The 18,667-nt window shown below is 39.2% G+C and overlaps 1 protein-coding gene across 2 annotated transcripts in view; it reads right to left on the bottom strand.

The window, feature by feature from the left end:
• Positions 1 to 18,667, bottom strand: part of LDAH (lipid droplet associated hydrolase) — a 107,673-nt gene that overhangs the window by 75,480 nt on the left and 13,526 nt on the right. For both annotated transcript variants that reach the window (XM_043604454.1, XM_043604455.1), the window contains exons 2-3: positions 17,962 to 18,117; positions 3,519 to 3,662 (exon numbers count right to left, since the gene is read on the bottom strand). In XM_043604454.1, the coding sequence (XP_043460389.1) occupies positions 3,519 to 3,662; positions 17,962 to 18,115 (298 nt within the window). In that variant the 5' untranslated portion in view covers positions 18,116 to 18,117. The remainder of the gene's footprint in view (positions 1 to 3,518; positions 3,663 to 17,961; positions 18,118 to 18,667) is intronic.

The raw sequence follows: 18,667 nt of genomic DNA, 5'->3' as shown, positions 1-18,667 counted from the left end.
ATTTTTTAATTTCTTTTTTCTTTTAATTTTTTTTAACGTTTATTCATTTTTGAGAGACAGAAACAGAGTGCGAGTGGGGGAGGGGCAGAGAGAGAGGTAGACATAGAATCCGAAGCAGGCTCCAGGCTCTGAGCTGTCAGCGCAAGGCCCAATGCGGGGCTTGAACCCACAAACCATGAGATCATGACCTGAGCCGAAGTCGAACACTTACCCGACTGAGCCACCAAGGCACCCTGGATTTTTTTTTTCTATTTCTGTGAAAAATGCCATTGGAATTTTGGTGGGAATTTATACAAGGATTGCACTGGATCTGTAGATCTATAATTCTACACAGAAGATAATTAGGGAAGTAAAAAAAGATGGTGGAAGTGTAGCAGAAGAAATCTGAGCAACTAAAGTACTGAAGTGAAGTCTGACTTACCAAAGGCCTGAGCACAGAGTGGAAACTGAGCAGAGAGGAGTGGAGGGTTTCCGGAGATGAGGGTAATCTCTTTCTTTTTAATGTTTGTTTGTTTAGAGCATGTAGAGGAGGGGCAAAGAGAAAGGGAGACAGTGTCAGAATCCCAAGCAGGCTCCACGCTTGTCAGCACAGAGTCTGATGGGGGGCCTCATCTCACCAACTGTGAAATCATGACTTTAGCCAAAGTCGAGAATCGGATATTCAACTGAGTTACTCCAGGCGCCCCTGAGATGAGGGTAATCTTACATGTGATATCTTAAAGAAAGAGGAGGACATAGGAAATCTGGCTGATGACTTACCTAACAATAAACAATGTAAGTCCAACAGATCTGTTGTAAGTGCAGGCATATTTTTCCCTAAGTGCTAGCAAAGAGACACGTTAAAATGAGTAAATTAAGTGAAATTGGTGGGGTGCGGGCCCAGGGAGGAAGGAGATTAAATTCCATTCTCAGGAGCTGGTATCTCATGTTAAAATCAACTTAAAGTTAACACAGGACTCTGGAACCAGAACTAACATTTCAGGAAGCTGATCTTTACTACCATATGTGAGAATTAAGAGGGGAGGTCAAGAGCCAGGGAGCTGAGATGTTCACAGTGAGGTGACACACAAAGAGTTTGAGCTACGGCTTCAGGAGGGAAAAGAAAAGAGAACCAAATTCCATACTAACAACAGAACCAAAGAGCCATCAACCTTGTAGTCATGAGGGTGGTTCTGGTTCCTAAATTCTGCAAAAACTACATTGTGTCTTGACCGTATGTTCCAGTTAACAGCCAAAAACAGGATGTGGATAAAAATAAGACACCTCTTAGCTGTCACCCGCTTCTTCAAATAAGGCAATTATTACAAATTTAGCACACATGCAGATGTTCATGAATGTGGGAAGATATTCTACTTAGAACAGAAACTTCCCTCATTACTCAAGGCTTCAAAGAACCAGTTTCTTTTTTTTTTTTTCCTTTTTAATGTTTACTTATTTATTATGAGAGGGGGGAGGGAGAGAGAGAGAGAGAGAAAATCCAAGCAGGCTCCACACTGTTAGCATACAGCCTGAATCAGGGCTCAATCCTATGAACTATGAGACCATGACCTGAACTGAAATCTAGAGTTGGGGGCTTAACTGACTGAGTCACCCTGGTACCCTCAAAGGACCAGTTTTGAAATACTTCTGAGGACAGACCAAAGGCAACTATTAAAACCTGATTAAATATTTAGTAAAACTATTTCAAGTAGTAACTGGTATGTTTTAGTATTATTCAGGTACAATATATATTCAGGTATATATATATATATATATATGCTGACCTATACTTGTGATCAGATTTGGAATGTCCATACGTAACATTCGTGGGGACCTGGGTAGCTCAGTGGGTTGAGTGTCTGACTCTTGATTTCGCTCAGATCATTATCTCAAGGGTTGTGAGATCGAGCCCTGAGTTGGGCTCTGTGCTGACAGTGTGGAGCCTGCTTAAGATTCTTTCTCTCTCCCTCTCTCTCAGCCTCTCATTTGTTCTCTCTCTCTTTCAAAATAAATAAATAAAGCTTAAAAATATATGTATAAAACATTCTTACTCATGACTGTCCTGGACTAAATGTTTGTCTCCCTTAAAATTCTTATATTGAAGCCATAAACCGCATGTAATGGTACTGGGAGATAGGGCCTTTGGGAGGTAATTAGGATTAGAGGTGGTCATAAGGGTGGGGCCCTAATGGTGGAATTAGTGGCCTTGCAAGGAGAGACATCAGAGAGCTTCCTGGAGCACATGAAATTGTTCTGTCTCCTTCCCTGTCATATGAGGACACAAAGAGAAAGAGGCCATTTGTAAGCCAGGAGGAGGGCTCTCCCCAGAACCTAACCATGCTGTAACCTTCATCTTGGGCTTATAGCCTCCAGACTACTAGAAAATAAATTCCTATTAATCAAGCTACCTAGTCTATGGTTTCTGTTATGGCAGGCCAAGTTAAAACAGTGATAAAGAGCACAATGTAAATATTAAATTATTTTTAAATTCTAGTAATTTTTAGCAGGTCTTAAGAATGGTTTTAGATTTATAGAAAATTTTTACTGATTAGTACAGAGAGTTCCCTTATCACCTGCCCTTTTCTCCCTCCCTACCCACATGTGGTTTCCCATATAATTAGATGCTCATTAAAATGCTCATACCACAGGAGAGGCACACCAGGACGTGGAGCAACTCAGCAATGACACCACAGCCACCTCTCTCCCACCTCAAATTAACTAAGGGACATGCTTAGGACAAATGGCCCTTGAATGAGATGCCTACAGAGAAGTTAAGTTGTATTTTTTTTCCCCCTCTCATTGTTTTATTTTAGAAGAGTGAACATGCCAAATTTTTATGCTTTAGAAGCAAGTAATTTGCAGCTATATGGTTTTATGTCCTGCATTTAAAGGCCTCCAGCAATGGAGTCAGAGCTCTCTCCCCAGGTCCAAGGCTCCTCCGTGTCTGGCCTTGCCCAGCACTGGCACACCTACTGAATCTCTCTCCCTGCTGTGCTAATTCTTCTGCCTGTTACACCTGTGCACTCGCCTTACCCCCTAGATCCAAATTTTACTCAACTGTCAAAACCCATCTATTCCACAAAGTCTTTTCAAACTGATACTGTGTTCTCTCCTTTGTTCACTTCTTCAATATCTACATGATTAGCAGGCCAGGGTTTATCACTTAATCATTCTCTGAATGTTAGAGTAAGGGCCTCTTTAGAGTAAGGACCATGGCTTACAATACTTTTTTCCCCCACCACCTCGTGGTACAACTCTGGAGATATAGTGCTTGATCAATAAATATATAGCTGATTACTAGCTGGTACACAGAAAAGGCAAGTTTTACACAAATTGTTTGATCTGCTCAAATTTTTAGAGAAAATTACCTTAAAAAATTAAAATGACTCTAAAAACCCTAAAATTACCAAAATGTGAGAGCCTGGGCCCAATGCCACAAGCAGAGGTTTTCAATGATGTAACTCTTAACCTTAGCAGGCTTTCCAGATTCATGAACACTCACTCACTGTAAAGGAAAGCAGATGTTAATAAAGACATACCGTCTGAGGTTGTAAGAATCTTCTTGTCTTTGGGCGCCAAAGCATGTCCAGCATGACTGATAACCCAAATTGGAAAGCGTCTGTTTGTTAAGGAGTACAGAGTCTTTGCAAATGGTACATAAAAGGAACAAAAACCTGGATTACCTAAGAAAAGAAACACAGATCTTAGTTAACCAAAGCTAAGCTCATATAAGAAGATGTGCAGAGTGGAAACGATGGATTTATCCTCACACTTTCTTCTACAAATCTACTAACATTGACACATACACTTCAATTTTAATATCCTTTCTGCCTTAAGTCTGGGAATGATCGCTCAGAAGATTCCTGCTCCTGCTTTGTTCTCCAACTGTTTCAAGATAAATTCTTCCTCCCTATTCCTTAATAAAATGGAGCCACCAACCCTATACCAAATGCTCAAGTACTAACACCAGGTTTGTCCCTGTTCTTCACAGCCAATTCCCTAGTAAGTCCTGTGAACTTTGCTTCCAAAATACATCCTTATACTGTCTACCTCTCTCCATTAGCATTATCACTTCCCATCAAGTTTTCTGCACTAGTCTCCCAATGGGAGTTCTGGCTACTCTTGTCCCCCGGGAATCCATTCTTCAGGTACCCAGAGAGATACCCTCAAACTTCAGATCAAATCATAGCTGTATCCTATTTAAACACCTTACACTGGCTTCCCTTTATCATCCTATTGGTTTAAAGTCATTAATCCTGCCTCTAAAGCCCTTCAAGATATTATTCTGCTCAGTTACCAAGCTGCATGAAAACAAATCAGTGTAAGAATCATTCACAGAGCGTACTTTGAGGAGTGTACTGAGTGTTTGTCATTTACCACAAGTACTTCTATTGTAACCATATGTATAGTTTGACCTTTTGGGAAAAAGACCACCAACATATAGATTTTTCTTGTGTATGTACAGAAGGTATTTTTGACATGGGTTTGCTATAGAGAAACAGAATGAATAATAACCTTTTAGAAAAGAGTCAATATGATATATCTTAGGGGGAAATGACAGTGAAATGGGGTTTCATCTTGCAGTCACCATCTGTATAATACTTTCACAGACACTAGTTCATTTCCAGCAATATCTATTGTACAATTTATTATTTTTTCATGCTATTAGGTTTCTCTTCTTTGTAATTAGATGACATGGTTTTGTTGCACTGATATAACCTCTGCCACCCTTGTCAAATGACACTGATTTCTTCATCATTTCAGTTTTCTTGACAGGGAATGTAGCAAAGCGGTTAAGGGCACAGACTCTGGAGCCAGACTGTAGGAGTTGGAATCATGGCTTTGCACTTATTAAGTGTGTGACCTCTGGAAGGTTATTTAACCTCTCTGAGCCTTGGTTTCCTTGTCTTCAAAATGAGGATAATAACTGCACTACCTAATGTGAGAACTAAGTGAATTAATAAAGGTAAAGCACCTAAACACTGCTCGATGCGAGTGCTGTATAAATGTTAGCTACTCAGACGTGTCATGGCTAGCGATGGCGGTAAATGGTCTTGTCGTCCATATTGCTAGTCTGCTTCTGTTGCATTCAGACCTAGTGACTTGAGTTCTATATTCCTTTTTGTAGCTGTGCCAGTGACATCTTTGTTAAATAGTACAGAAACTTCTTTAAATGCAGTAATATGTTCTCTGGTCAGCGGACTGGCTGACGAATAGAGGAGGGATGTACAGCACTGGGGCTATAACATCTAAGGTGGGTGTGGACAGCACTGTTTCATGTTTTATATTTAAATCTTTAATAAGTTTGGAATATTTTTTAGTATCAAGTACAAAGTAGCAATCCAACTTCTTTCCAAATGATTAGCCAAGTGCCCCAAGACCATTTATTACATAACCCATTCTTTCTGCATTGATTTGAAATGTCTTCTGAATTCAACCCTGAATTCTTACATTTGCTTGCTAATTCTGATTCCAAATAATTCCATTTATTTTTTCCTTTTCTCCTCTGCCAGCACCATACTGCCTTGATTACTACATTGTGTTTTTCTTCCTTCCTTTCTTTTTTTTAAAAAATGTTTCAGTAACTGGCAGACCAAATCCCTTCTCTTAATTTTTTCCCCTAAATTTTCTAGGCTGGTGTCATAACCTTTAGAATTATTTCCACCAGGTTCAATTTTTAAAATTTATTTTTGGAATTCTGATGAAATTCACCTCATTTATACATTAATTTAAAAAGGTTTGATTTTTTTTTTAACGTTTGTTTATTTTTGAGACAGAGAGAGAGAAAGCATGAACGGGGGAGGGTCAGAGAGAGAGGAGACACAGAATCTGAAACAGGCTCCAGGCTCTGAGCGGTCAGCACAGAGCCCGACACGGGGCTCGAACTCACGGACCGCGAGATCATGACCTGAGCCGAAGTCGGCCGCTTAACCGACTGAGCCACCCAGGCACCCCAGGTTTGATGTTTTTTATATTACTGAGTATAATCTTCTGGGAATGGGTTATGTCTCATATTTAAATGTTTTAGGTCTCTCAGCTAAGTTTTACCATTTTTTTTCACATGGGTAGAAAATAATAATCATCATTTTAAAGTGCTAGAACTTACTACATGCTAGGCAGCATTTGAGTGCTTTACATGTATTAACTCATTTAGTCCCAACCTGAGGTAGTACTATTATTACTTCCATTTTATGAATGATGAAACTGAGGTACAAAGAGGTTGAACAACTTGCCCAAGGTCACACAGATGATAAGTGCTCAATAAGTATTTGATGACTGGAAGAGTATACAAAAGAAAATAATAATACTGAATTTAGAAAAGAACATAAACTACCTGACACTGATTTCTTCATTATTTCAGTTCTTCATCATAAACTATCCGGTTTAGGATCTTCTGCATACCTTGTTTTAGTTAATCTTACAAAAGCCCCACAGAGTAGCTGGCCTTATCATTAGGAATAATGAATGGGCAATTACTTGCACAATACCTGGCACAAAGAAAGGGCTGAATAAATGGTAGCTATTATTACTATAATTATTATTATATATTTATTTTTTTACTGAATAAATCTGACATGTCGTGTTCTATAAGTTTAAGGTGCACAGCACATTAAAACTGGTTTAAGGAGAATCCAAAGATAACACCTACATGAGTTAGATGCAATAATTACCACGAATTACAATGAGTTACAATATGAACCTGAAAAGTACTAGCTAATGAACTGCTACAAAACAATTTTTTCCACCTATCTCTGGGTTTTGAGTTCTTTTGCTTAATGACTATAAGATCTTAAGCAAATACCTTGAAGCTTTCTTGTTCACTATTTTGTCATCATCAAGTAAATGATACTTTCAACTGCTTCATGTTCATTTCATTCTATTCAGTACTATAGCTTCTTTTGTATATTCTTTTAGTTACCAATTATTTACTGATCACCTTCTACATGGAAGTCACTGTGTCAGGCACAAGACAGTTAAAGGCCTTTTTATAATTCATATTCAGTAGGAAAATATATACATATAACTAAATAAATAAAGAAGCTAATTCAAGAGTGGGAGAAGTTATATGATGATTGTGGGAGGATCCTCAAGGGAAGAGATTAGGGTGGCCTGATAAAAATGTTTAAGGAGATGACCTTTAGCTAAGACCCAAAAGATGAAAAGAAATCGACCTTGTAAAAATTTGAGGAAAGAAGATACCAGAACAGGAGAAGAACAGGTACGAAGGCCCTCAAGCAATGAAGAGCTTGGCTCCTGAAGAAACAGAAGAGTCCACAATGGCCAGTAAGTATCAGGAAGATCTGACTGACAAGTGAGATAGAAGTGGAAAATGTAATGCAAACCACTTAAATGTCTTTGCATAGTTCACTACTTAAATATCGTGGCCCTTAAATAACACTTTATGAACCATGAATTTAACTTCCTGGTTAGGAAACCACAAAAAATTTAAAGGGTCTTATTTCTGCAGCTAAAATCAGATATACACACATTCACACATGCATGTACACATGTATTTTCAGGTATAGGGATGTTTGAAAACATTTCAATATAAAACTGCTAGTAAAACTTTTTATCAAAGGATATCAAAATGTGTTATAAACACATGCTTGATCAAACATATAGTCAAATGCTTGAGTAACATATAACAGAGGCTGTGGTGACCATCTCTAGACCCCAACTGCCAATAAACTATTTAACATTGCAATTGTAGATTTTTGCCTTCCACTTAATCTTGTAGGAGACAAAACCTGCCACATATAAAGTTAATGTGGCATAGCATCTATACAGAAGGTTGTCAGATGGAAAGAACACTGGGCTTGCACATGGAGCCTTGTCCGCTTGTCTGATCACTGTACTCAAATCTAAGACATATCGCATGACTCTATTATCCCCATATGACCACTGGAGAGTTATAATGACTCAATATATTTTACAGTGAGTTCTCAAATTGGTTCCCTTTGGTCATTTCTTTATTTAAAGAAAGTCCAAGGATATTGTTACTTAACAGAAATTCTACAACAAAGCTTCACTGGAAAAGACGAAGTTAAGTTAAAAGTTCCTCAATCTGTGGATTCTAATAAATCACTCCTCATTATCATTACCAACTTAAAAGTGATTAAATTTGCTAGCTGCAAAAGCAAAGTGATTTAAAATGACATGTTACATCAACTATCAGAGACAGACTAAATATGATGTCTTCAGTGGTTTAACAATCCTTGAAATACTGTCATCCTAATTTTCCCCACAGTATAAATAGATTAAGCCCAAATGTAAAATACAATTCTGAACTCTATAAACTAATGAGCAGCACCAGCCTTCAGCTCCCATGAACTCCAAGGAAAAGGGCCAAGGGCAGCAATGAGAATAGAAGGGCAAACATAAAAGAACACTAAAAAACTAAGAATGATCTGAAAATGTCAAAGCACCACAAAACAATGACACCACAAAGCAACAAATGTTTTAAGCTTCTCTTTCTTCACAGTGTCTTCACTGAACGCTCCCTCTATCTGTCTCTTCCTCATATTTTAAACCTGGCTCTCCCCTATGGTGGACTCTTCCTTTCAAGCATCCACAGTAGAGCCCGCACTCTTCTCTAACACCTCATGCACCTCAAGGAGAGCAAAGACTTTTGCAACACAAGCTTCCCAGCTCTGAGGGTAAGTGAGTGAGTGAATGGACACCTCTGAGTAGAGAAGCACAGGGAACTGTCAGCTCCACCTACTCGTCTACCTTATTGCAACAACCTCTCCTCCTCCATCTCCATCTATCAACTTCTTAGTCATTCTCACACATTCCCTGAAAACCCTGGCCCTTAAATAACAATTTTAGGTGCCATTCCATGTCAGGAGATTTCAAAATCTGGGTAGATTCACTGAGCCAATACCTTTGTCCCATAATTCATTACCCTGATCAAATTCAACGAACTTCCTGCACATGAAACTTAAGCAACTAATTTTGATAGCCACAGCCTAGGATCAGTGGTAAGCATATCACAATCTCCTGGAAGGCGTGTTAAAACACAGACTGCTCCACCCCCAGAGTTTCTGGTTCAGAAAGTCTGGGTGGGGCCCGAGAACCTGCATGTCTCATGAGTTCTCAGATGATACTGCTGGTCCCAACACCAACTTTAAGAACCACTGGTTTAGATTTTTTCGTTACCCAGAAATGGTTAACATTCAAACCATTCTACCTCTGATAGGTCAGACTTCACTCCCAATATACCTGCTATTCCATCACAGTGCTGCTCAAAATCTACTTGTTCTCAGTTGATAATTCCTTTCATCCTATATACCTGCTATTCTCAATGCTGACCACTTTCCTCAGGGCCCTTATCTACCCTCTGCCATATTTATTCTCAACAGATCACCTCAACTCTTAATTAGAAGAAAAAACAGAGCTCAGGAGGCAGGAAATTACTTTACTTTCTCTGACGTGCTTTCATACTTTCTCTACTTTGGTAACTAACTTCACCTCCTTCATGCTAGCCTCTGAAGAATATCCTGTCTCCAGTCCAAGACAACATTTCTACTTACCTTCTCAATCCTATACTCTACCATGGCCTCAAATCTCTGCTCCATCAAACAGTACTTGTCATGCCTATAATTTCAAACTCTCCCTAGCTGCTATTAAAGCATATGTATTTTTAATTTCAATAGATGCCAACAGACTGCTTTCTAAAATGACTGTTATATCATGAAAGGAAACAGGAAATTTTATTTCCAGAAGAGGCTAAGCGGAAGAGGTTCTGGGTCAGGAATCTTAGGCCAACTGAAAACGGAAGCACTATACTGAGAAGAGCTTTGATTAACTGTTACTAAACACTGAAACTTCCTACCTTCTTTCCCTTGTTCAGCCCTGAACATTCACAAACAGGCTTCCACTCCTCAAACAGGATATTGGGAGATTCCTTCCTAGGAAAACTGAATGACCCAAGAAATAGGTAGAGATAACTGAAAGCTGGAAATTCTCCAGTGAAATGCTGGGTCCCTACCCAATTACCCTTACCCTAGCGTGGGATCTAGGGTGACCAGCCATCCTGTTTTGCATAGGACTATTGTGGTTTTAGTACTGAAAGGCATGTGTCCTAGAAAATCTCTCAGACTACAATAGCTGGTCACTCTAGGCACACCTGAGGACAAGCCTCATCCCTGAACACAAAGATTCCAATAGCTGTTTGTGTTTTCCTCTTAAAAATGAAAGGGTAGTCAGGATTACCAGACATGTGAGGAAAAACAAATGCTAATGCAAACAAACAGAAAAAGGAAGAAAGTAAAAACTCTAATAATGCAAGAAGCCAAAGAAAATGATAATTTACCCATGAAACAGGTGACTATAAAACAAGAAGAGAAAACATAGCTCTTAGGATTGAAGTATCTGACTCTCTGGTTTAAAAGGGTACAAAAAACCTATAGTGTATGAAAAAAATATCCATACAAGGTGCTTTATGGTAAAGTTTCAGAATCTTAGAACAAAGAAAAGATCTAAAATGCTTTTCCTTGCAGGTGAGCTTCAAATATAAAAGATAAAAAATCAGAATGATATCAAGACTTCTCAAAAGCAGCTCTGGACCATGAAAAGCTAAAATGCCCTCTAAATTCTAAGGACAAATTATCTCCAAACTAGAAGTTTGAGACATTTTCTGACATGACAGATCTTTAAAAGATTACTTCCCGTGTACCTCTTCTCAGGAAGTTACTAAGAGATGTGCTTAACCAATAAAGCAACAAATAAGAAAATGTGGGATCCAGGAAATGGAATCTAACTCAGGAGAAAAGTGACAGGAATTCCCAGCATGGCCTGGGCAGCAGACCTACAGAGCAATCAGTCCAGACTGGAGCCAATGAACTGAGAGTTCTGGGAAGCGTATCTCCAAAGAAACAAAACAAAACAAAACAAAAATGAGAAAAACAAAACCAAAACCAGACTGATTACTCAAATGCATTAAAAGGACTTTTTTTTCTCATTTCCTAGAGAATAATTTTAGGATAAATTAGTGATTCAAAAGTAGAAAACTAAGTAAATAAGACAATAATTAGCTCAGAGAGAACAACAAGAAAAAAATGTACAAGAAAAGAAATGCAATCATAATACCTAATTGGCTTAGCTATATATGGTATGATATATAGTCACAATTTCATTCTTAATCTTAATCTTTAAGGCTGATATGTATCTACCTATCTCTACACACACACACACACACACACACACACACATATCAGATAGATCTATATAGAGATATAGAGATATATATATAGATATATAGATATAGATATATAGAGAGATATATCTATATCTCTATATAGAGATATATAAATATATCTCTATATCTTTATATATCTCTATATAGAGATATAGATATATAAAGATATATCTTTATATAGATAGATATCTATTCTCTCCCTCTCTCTCTCTCTATATATATATAATATGTTCTAATTTACAAGTTTAAAAGGGCTTTGAATATCTATGATCAAGAAACTACGCTGGACATTCTATTGATAGTGATTCTGCAAAAGTCACAAATGACCCAGCTTACACATCTCAGAATAAATAAACGTTCCACAGTAAACTTAAAATCATCTTGGAATGAGATAGAAAAAATTATTTAGAAAAATGTCACAAATTTGGTAGTTCTAATTATTCTAGGTATTAAGAAATTTTAAAAAGTAGATTACAAAACTATATGCATACTTCCAATTATGATTTAAAATGTATATGTAAGAGTCTCTTACAGTTTGGCTCCCTCCCTCTCTTTTTTTTTTTTTTTTTACTCTTTTTTTTTTCCATATATGAAGTTTGTTGTCAAATTGGTTTCCATACAACACCCAGTGCTCATCCCAAAAGGTGCCCTCCTCAATACCCATCACACACCCTCTCCTCACTCCCACCCCACATCAACCTTCAGTTTGTTCTCAGTTTTAATCTCAGGATCCACATAAGAGTGAAACCATATGGTATCTGTCTTTCTCTGTATGGCTTATTTCACTTAGCATCACACTCTCCAGTTCCATCCATGTTGCTACAAAGGGCCATATTTCATTCTTTCTCATTGCCACGTAGTACTCTATTGTGTATATAAACCACAATTTTTTTATCCATTCATCAGTTGATGGACATTTAGGCTCTTTCCATAATTTGGCTATTGTTGAGAGTGCTGCTATAAACATTGGGGTACAAGTGCCCCTATGCATCAGTACTCCTGTATCCCTTGGGTAAATTCCTAGCAGTGCTACTGCTGGGTCATAGGGTAGGTCTATTTTTAATTTTTTGAGGAACCTCCACACTGTTTTCCAGAGTGGCTGCACCAGTTTGCATTCCCACCAACAGTGCAAGAGGGTTCCTGTTTCTCCACATCCTCTCCAGCATCTATAGTCTCCTGATTTGTTCATTTTGGCCACTCTGACTGGCGTGAGGTGATATCTGAGTGTGGTTTTGATTTGTATTTCCCTGATGAGGAGTGATGTTGAGCATCATGTGCTTGTTGGCCATCCGGATGTCTTCTTTAGAGAAGTGTCTATTCATGTTTTCTGCCCATTTCTTCACTGGGTTATTTGTGTTTTGGGTGTGGAGTTTGGTGAGCTCTTTATAGACTTTGGATACTAGCCCTTTGTCCGATATGTCATTTGCAAATATATTTTCCCATTCTGTTGGTTGCCTTTTAGTTTTGTTGGTTGTTTCCTTTGCTGTGCAGAAGATTTTTATCTTCATAAGGTCCCAGTAGTTCATTTTTGCTTTTAATTTCCTTGCCTTTGGGGACGTGTCAAGTAAGAAATTGCTACGGCTGAGGTCAGAGAGGTCTTTTCCTGCTTTCTCCTCTAGGGTTTTGATGGTTTCCTGTCTCACATTCAGGTCCTTTATCCATTTTGAGTTTATTTTTGTGAATGGTGTGAGAAAGTGGTCTAGTTTCAATCTTCTGCATGTTGCTGTCCAGTTCTCCCAGCACCATTTGTTAAAGAGACTTTTTTCCATCGGATATTCTTTCCTATTTGTCAAAGATTAGTTGGCCATACGTTTGTGGGTCTAGTTCTGGGGTTTCTATTCTATTCCATTGGTCTATGTGTCTGTTTTTGTGCCAATACCATGCTGTCTTGATGATTACAGCTTTGTAGTAGAGACTAAAGTCTGGGATTGTAATGCCTCCTGCTTTGGTCTTCTTCTGCAAAATTACTTTGGCTATTCAGGGCCTTTTGTGGTTCCATATGAATTTTAGGATTGCTTGTTCTAGTTTCAAGAAGAATGCTGGTGCAATTTTGATTGGGATTGCATTGAATGTGTAGATAGCTTTGGGTAGTATTGACATTTTGACAATATTTATTCTTCCAATCCATGAGCATGGAATGTTTTTCCATTTCTTTACATCTTCAATTTTCTTCATAAGCTTTCTATAGTTTTCAGCATACAGACCTTTTACATCTTTGGTTAGATTTATTCCTAGGTATTTTATGCTTCTTGGTGCAATTATGAATGGGATCAGTTTCTTTATTTGTCTTTCTGTTGCTTCGTTACTAGTGTATAAGAATGCAACTGATTTCTGTACATTGATTTTGTATCCTGCAACTTTGCTAAATTCCTGTATCAGTTCTAGCAGACTTCTGGTGGAGTCTATTGGATTTTCCATGTATAATATCATGTCATCTGCAAAAAGTGAAAGCTTAACTTCATCTTTGCCAATTTTGATGCCTTCGATTTCCTTTTGTTGTCTGATTGCTGATGCTAGAACTTCCAACACTATGTTAAACAACAGCGGTGAGAGTGGACATCCCTGTCGTGTTCCTGATCTCAAGGAAAAAGCTCTCAGTTTTTCCCTATTGAGGATGATGTTAGCTGTGGGCTTTTCATAAATGGCTTTTATGATCTTTAAGTATGTTCCTTCTATCCCAACTTTCTCGAGGGTTTTTATTAAGAAAGGTTGCTGAATTTTGTCAAACGCCTTTTCTCCATCGATTGACAGGATCATACGTTTCTTTTCTTTTATTAATGTGATGTATCACGTTGATTGATTTGCAAATGTTGAACCAGCCCTGCATCCCAGGAATGAATCCCACTTGATCATGGTGAATAATTCTTTTTATATGCTGTTGAATTCGATTTGCTAGTATCTTATTGAGAATTTTTGCATCCATATTCATCAGGGATATTGGCCTGTAGTTCTCTTTTTTTACTGGGTCTCTGTCTGGTTTAGGAATCAAAGTAATACTGGCTTCATAGAATGAGTCTGGAAGTTTTCCTTCCCTTTCTATTTTTTGGAATAGCTTGAGAAAGATAGGTATTATCTCTGCTTTAAACGTCTGGTAGAACTCCCCTGGGAAGCCATCTGGTCCTGCACTCTTATTTGTTGGGAGAGTTTTGATGACTGATTCAATTTCTTCGCTGGTTATGGGTCTGTTCAAGCTTTCTATTTCCTCCTGATTGAGTTTTGGAAGAGTGTGGGTGTTTAGGAATTTGTCCATTTCTTCCAGGTTGTCCAGTTTGTTGGCATATAATTTTTCATAGTATTCCCTGATAATTGCTTGTATCTCTGAGGAATTGGTTGTAATAATTCCATTTTCATTCATGATTTTATCTATTTGGGTCATCTCCCTTTTCTTTTTGAGAAGCCTGGCTAGAGATGTATCAATTTTGTTTATTTTTTCAAAAAACCCAACTCTTGGTTTCGTTGATCTGCTCTACAGTTTTTTTTAGATTCTATATTGTTTATTTCCGCTCTGATCTTTATTATTTCTCTTCTTCTGCTGGATTTAGGCTGTCTTTGCTGTTCTGCTTCTATTTCCTGTAGGTGTGCTGTTAGATTTTGTATTTGGGATTTTTCTTGTTTCTTGAGATAGGCCTGGATTGCAATGTATTTTCCTCTCAGGACTGCCTTCGCTGCATCCCAAAGCATCTGGATTGTTGTATTTTCATTTTCATTTGTTTCCATATATTTTTTAATTTCTTCTCTAATTGCCTGGTTGACCCATTCATTCTTTAGTAGGGTGTTCTTTAACCTCCATGCTTTTGGAGGTTTTCCAGACTTTTTTCTGTGGTTGATTTCAAGCTTCATAGCATTGTGGTCTGAAAGTATGCATGGTATGATTTCAATTCTTGTATACTTATGAAGGGCTGTTTTGTGCCCCAGTATGTCATCTATCTTGGAGAATGTTCCATGTGCACTCGAGAAAAAAGTATATTCTGTTGCTTTGGGATGTAGAGTTCTAAATATATCTGTCAAGTCCATCTGATCCAATGTCTCATTCAGGGCCCTTGTTTCTTTATTGACCGTGTGTCTAGATGATCTATCCATTTCTGTAAGTGGAGTGTTAAAGTCCCCTGCAATTACCACATTCTTATCAATAAGGTTGCTTATGTTTGTGAGGAATTGTTTCATATATTTGGGGGCTCCAGTATTCGGCGCATAGACATTTATAATTGTTAGCTCTTCCTGATGGATAGACCCTGTGATTATTATATAATGCCCTTCTTCATCTCTTGTTACAGCCTTTAATTTAAAGTCTAGTTTGTCTGACATAAGTATGGCTACTCCAGCTTTCTTTTGACTTCCAGTGGCATGATAAATAGTTCTCCATCCCCTCACTCTCAATCTGAAGGTGTCCTCAGGTCTAAAATGAGTCTCTTGTAGACAGCAAATAGATGGGTCTTGTTTTTTTATCCATTCTGATACCCTATGTCTTTTGGTTGGCGCATTTAGTCCATTTACATTCAGTGTTATTATGGAAAGATATGGGTTTAGAGTCATTGTGATGTCCGTAGGTTTCATGCTTGTAGTGATGTCTCTGGTACTTTGTCTCACAGGATCCCCCTTAGGATCTCTTGTAGGGCTGGTTTAGTGGTGACGAATTCCTTCAGTTTTTGTTTGTTTGGGAAGACCTTTATCTCTCCTTCTATTCTAAATGACAGACTTGCTGGATAAAGGATTCTCGGCTGCATATTTTTTCTGTTCATCACATTGAAGATCTCCTGCCATTCCTTTCTGGCCTGCCAAGTTTCAGTAGAGAGATAGGTCACGAATCTTATAGGTCTCCCTTTGTATGTTAGAGCACGTTTATCTCTAGCTGCTTTCAGAATTTTCTCTTTATCCTTGTATTTTGCCAGTTTCACTACGATATGTCGTGCAGAAGATCGATTCAAGTTACGTCTGAAGGGAGTTCTCTGTGCCTCTTGGATTTCAATGCCTTTTTCCTTCCCCAGATCTGGGAAGTTCTCAGCTATCATTTCTTCAAGTACACCTTCAGCACCTTTCCCTCTCTCTTCCTCCTCTGGAACACCAACTTTGCGTATATTATTTCTCTTTAGTGCATCACTTAGTTCTCTAATTTTCCCCTCATACTCCTGGATTTTTTTCTCTCTCTTTTTCTCAGCTTCTTCTTTTTCCATAATTATATCTTCTAGTTCACCTATTCTCTCCTCTGCCTCTTCAAGCCGAGTTGTGGTGGTTTCCATTTTGTTATGTATTTCGTTTAAAGCGTTTTTCAGCTCCTCGTGACTGTTCCTTAGTCCCTTGATCTCTGTAGCAAGAGATTCTCTGCTGTCCTGTATACTGTTTTCAAGCCCAGCGATTAATTTTATGACTATTATTCTAAATTCACTTTCTGTTATATTGTTTAAATCCTTTTTGATCAGTTCATTAGCTGTTGTTATTTCCTGGACGTTTTTCTGAGAGGAATTCTTCCGTTTTGTCATTTTGGATAGTCCCTGGAGTGGTGTGGGACTGCGGGGCACTTCCCCTGTGCTGTCTTGAATAACTGCGTTGGTGGGTGGTACTGCAGTCAGACCTGATGTCTACCCCCAGCCCACCGCTGGGGCCACAGTCAGACTGGTGTGTGCCTTCTCTTCCCCTCTCCTAGGGGCAGGATTCACCGTGGGGTGGCATGGCCCATCTGGGCTACTTGCACACTGCCAGGCTTGTGGTGCTGGGGATCTGGCGTATTAGCTGGGGTGGATCAGCAAGGTGCACAGGGGCGGGAGGGGCAGGCTCAGCTGCTTTTCCTTGGAAGATCCGCTTCGGGAGGAGCCCTGCGGCACCAGGAGGGAGTCAGATCCGCTGGAGGGATGGATCCGCAGAAGCACAGCAATGGGTGTTTGCGCGGTGCAAGCAAGTTCCCTGGCAGGAACCTGTTCCCTTTGGGATTTCGGCTGGGGGATGGGCGAGGGAGATGGCGCTGGTGAGGGCCTTTGTTCCCCGCCAAGCTGAGCTCTGTCATCCGGGGCTCAACAACTCTCCCTCCCGTTGTCCTCCAGCCCTCCCGTTCTCCAAGCAGAGCTGTTAGCTTATAATCTTCCAGATGTCAAGTCCTGCTTGCTGTCGGAACACACTCCGTCCGGCCCCTCCGCTTTTGCAAGCCGGATTCGGGGGCTCTGCTTGGCTGGCAGGCCACCCCTCCGCCCCGGCTCCCTCCCGCCAGTCCATGTTGTGCACACCGCCTCTCCGCCCTTCCTATCCTCTACCGTGGGCCTCTCGTCTGCGCTTGGCTCTGGAGACTCCATTCTGCTAGTCTTCTGGCAGTTTTCTGGGTTATTTAGGCAGGTGTAGGTGGAATCTAAGTGATCAGCAGGACGCGGGTGAGCCCAGCGTCCTCCTACGCCGCCATCTTCCCAGGATCCTCTTTTTACTCTTAAAAACTAAGAATAAACTGAAGGTTGATGTGGGGTGGGAGGGAGGGGAAAGTGGGTGATGGGCATTGAGGAAGGCACTTGTTGGGATGAGCACTGGGTGTGGTATGGAAACCAATTTGATAATAAATTTCATATTAAAAACAATAAAAATAAAATGCATATGTAATACACAACATAATATATATAATATAAATGCACTAAAGAAAAACAAAAAGCCCAGCCACTAAAGTACTAAGCGTGGTTGTTATCAATAATTTGAGTGATTTTATTTCTTTCCACAAAGCTTTTTATATTTATCAAATTCTCTTTAAAATCTGAAAAAGTTATAGAAGTATCTGTATAAAGACTCCTCATCCAGATTTTTAAACTTACCTGTAATAATAAAAATAAGCAGCTTAGGCCTCTTGGCTCTCTGCTCATTGAAGAGGTTAGTCCAGGGCCCACATTTTAGAACCTGGGTTTCAACTCCACAACATAAAATGAATTCTTCATGCACAGGAACTTCCTCCTTGATACTGGAGTCCATTTCTAAATGAGAGGAGAAAAACAATAAAATGAGTTGCTAAAATGTAAAACCTTGGGCCAAGACAATATTCAAGAATTTTTTTAAAAAGGCAAATTTCAATAAACACAAGCATATACGGTAGGTATATGACCACTCATCTATTCTGGATTATAGGATCACACACACACACAAAATTAAAACAAACCACAAGAGTAAGGAGAAACAAGGAGACACATCTTCAGTGAAGTGAAAGACTTCACAGGAGTACGATTCAGGATCAGATTAGCCAGAGATCCTGCTAAACATCCTATAACACCTAGGATAACACTCACAACAAAAAAATTATCTAGCCCCAAAGTCAACAGCGCCAAGATTGAAAAGCCAAACCAAACCAAACAAAACCCTACTCTAATAACTGGTGCCTACAGAGTACAGTTTGTCCAGAATTTGGTTGGCTGCAATGTGTTTCTTCTTTCTCTAGCTCTCTATTCTGGCAGCAGCAGCAATGTAGCAAGAATCCCAGATAGTACCTCAGACCAGGTGGCTGCTCCCTGCACCCTCTCCTCAGCTCAC

The sequence above is a fragment of the Prionailurus bengalensis genome, chromosome A3, assembly GCF_016509475.1.
Source record: "Prionailurus bengalensis isolate Pbe53 chromosome A3, Fcat_Pben_1.1_paternal_pri, whole genome shotgun sequence".
Classification (NCBI taxonomy): Eukaryota; Metazoa; Chordata; class Mammalia; order Carnivora; family Felidae; genus Prionailurus; species Prionailurus bengalensis.
The sequence above is the reverse complement of the archived record's forward strand: the minus strand, read 5'-3'. Positions and strand labels throughout refer to the sequence as shown.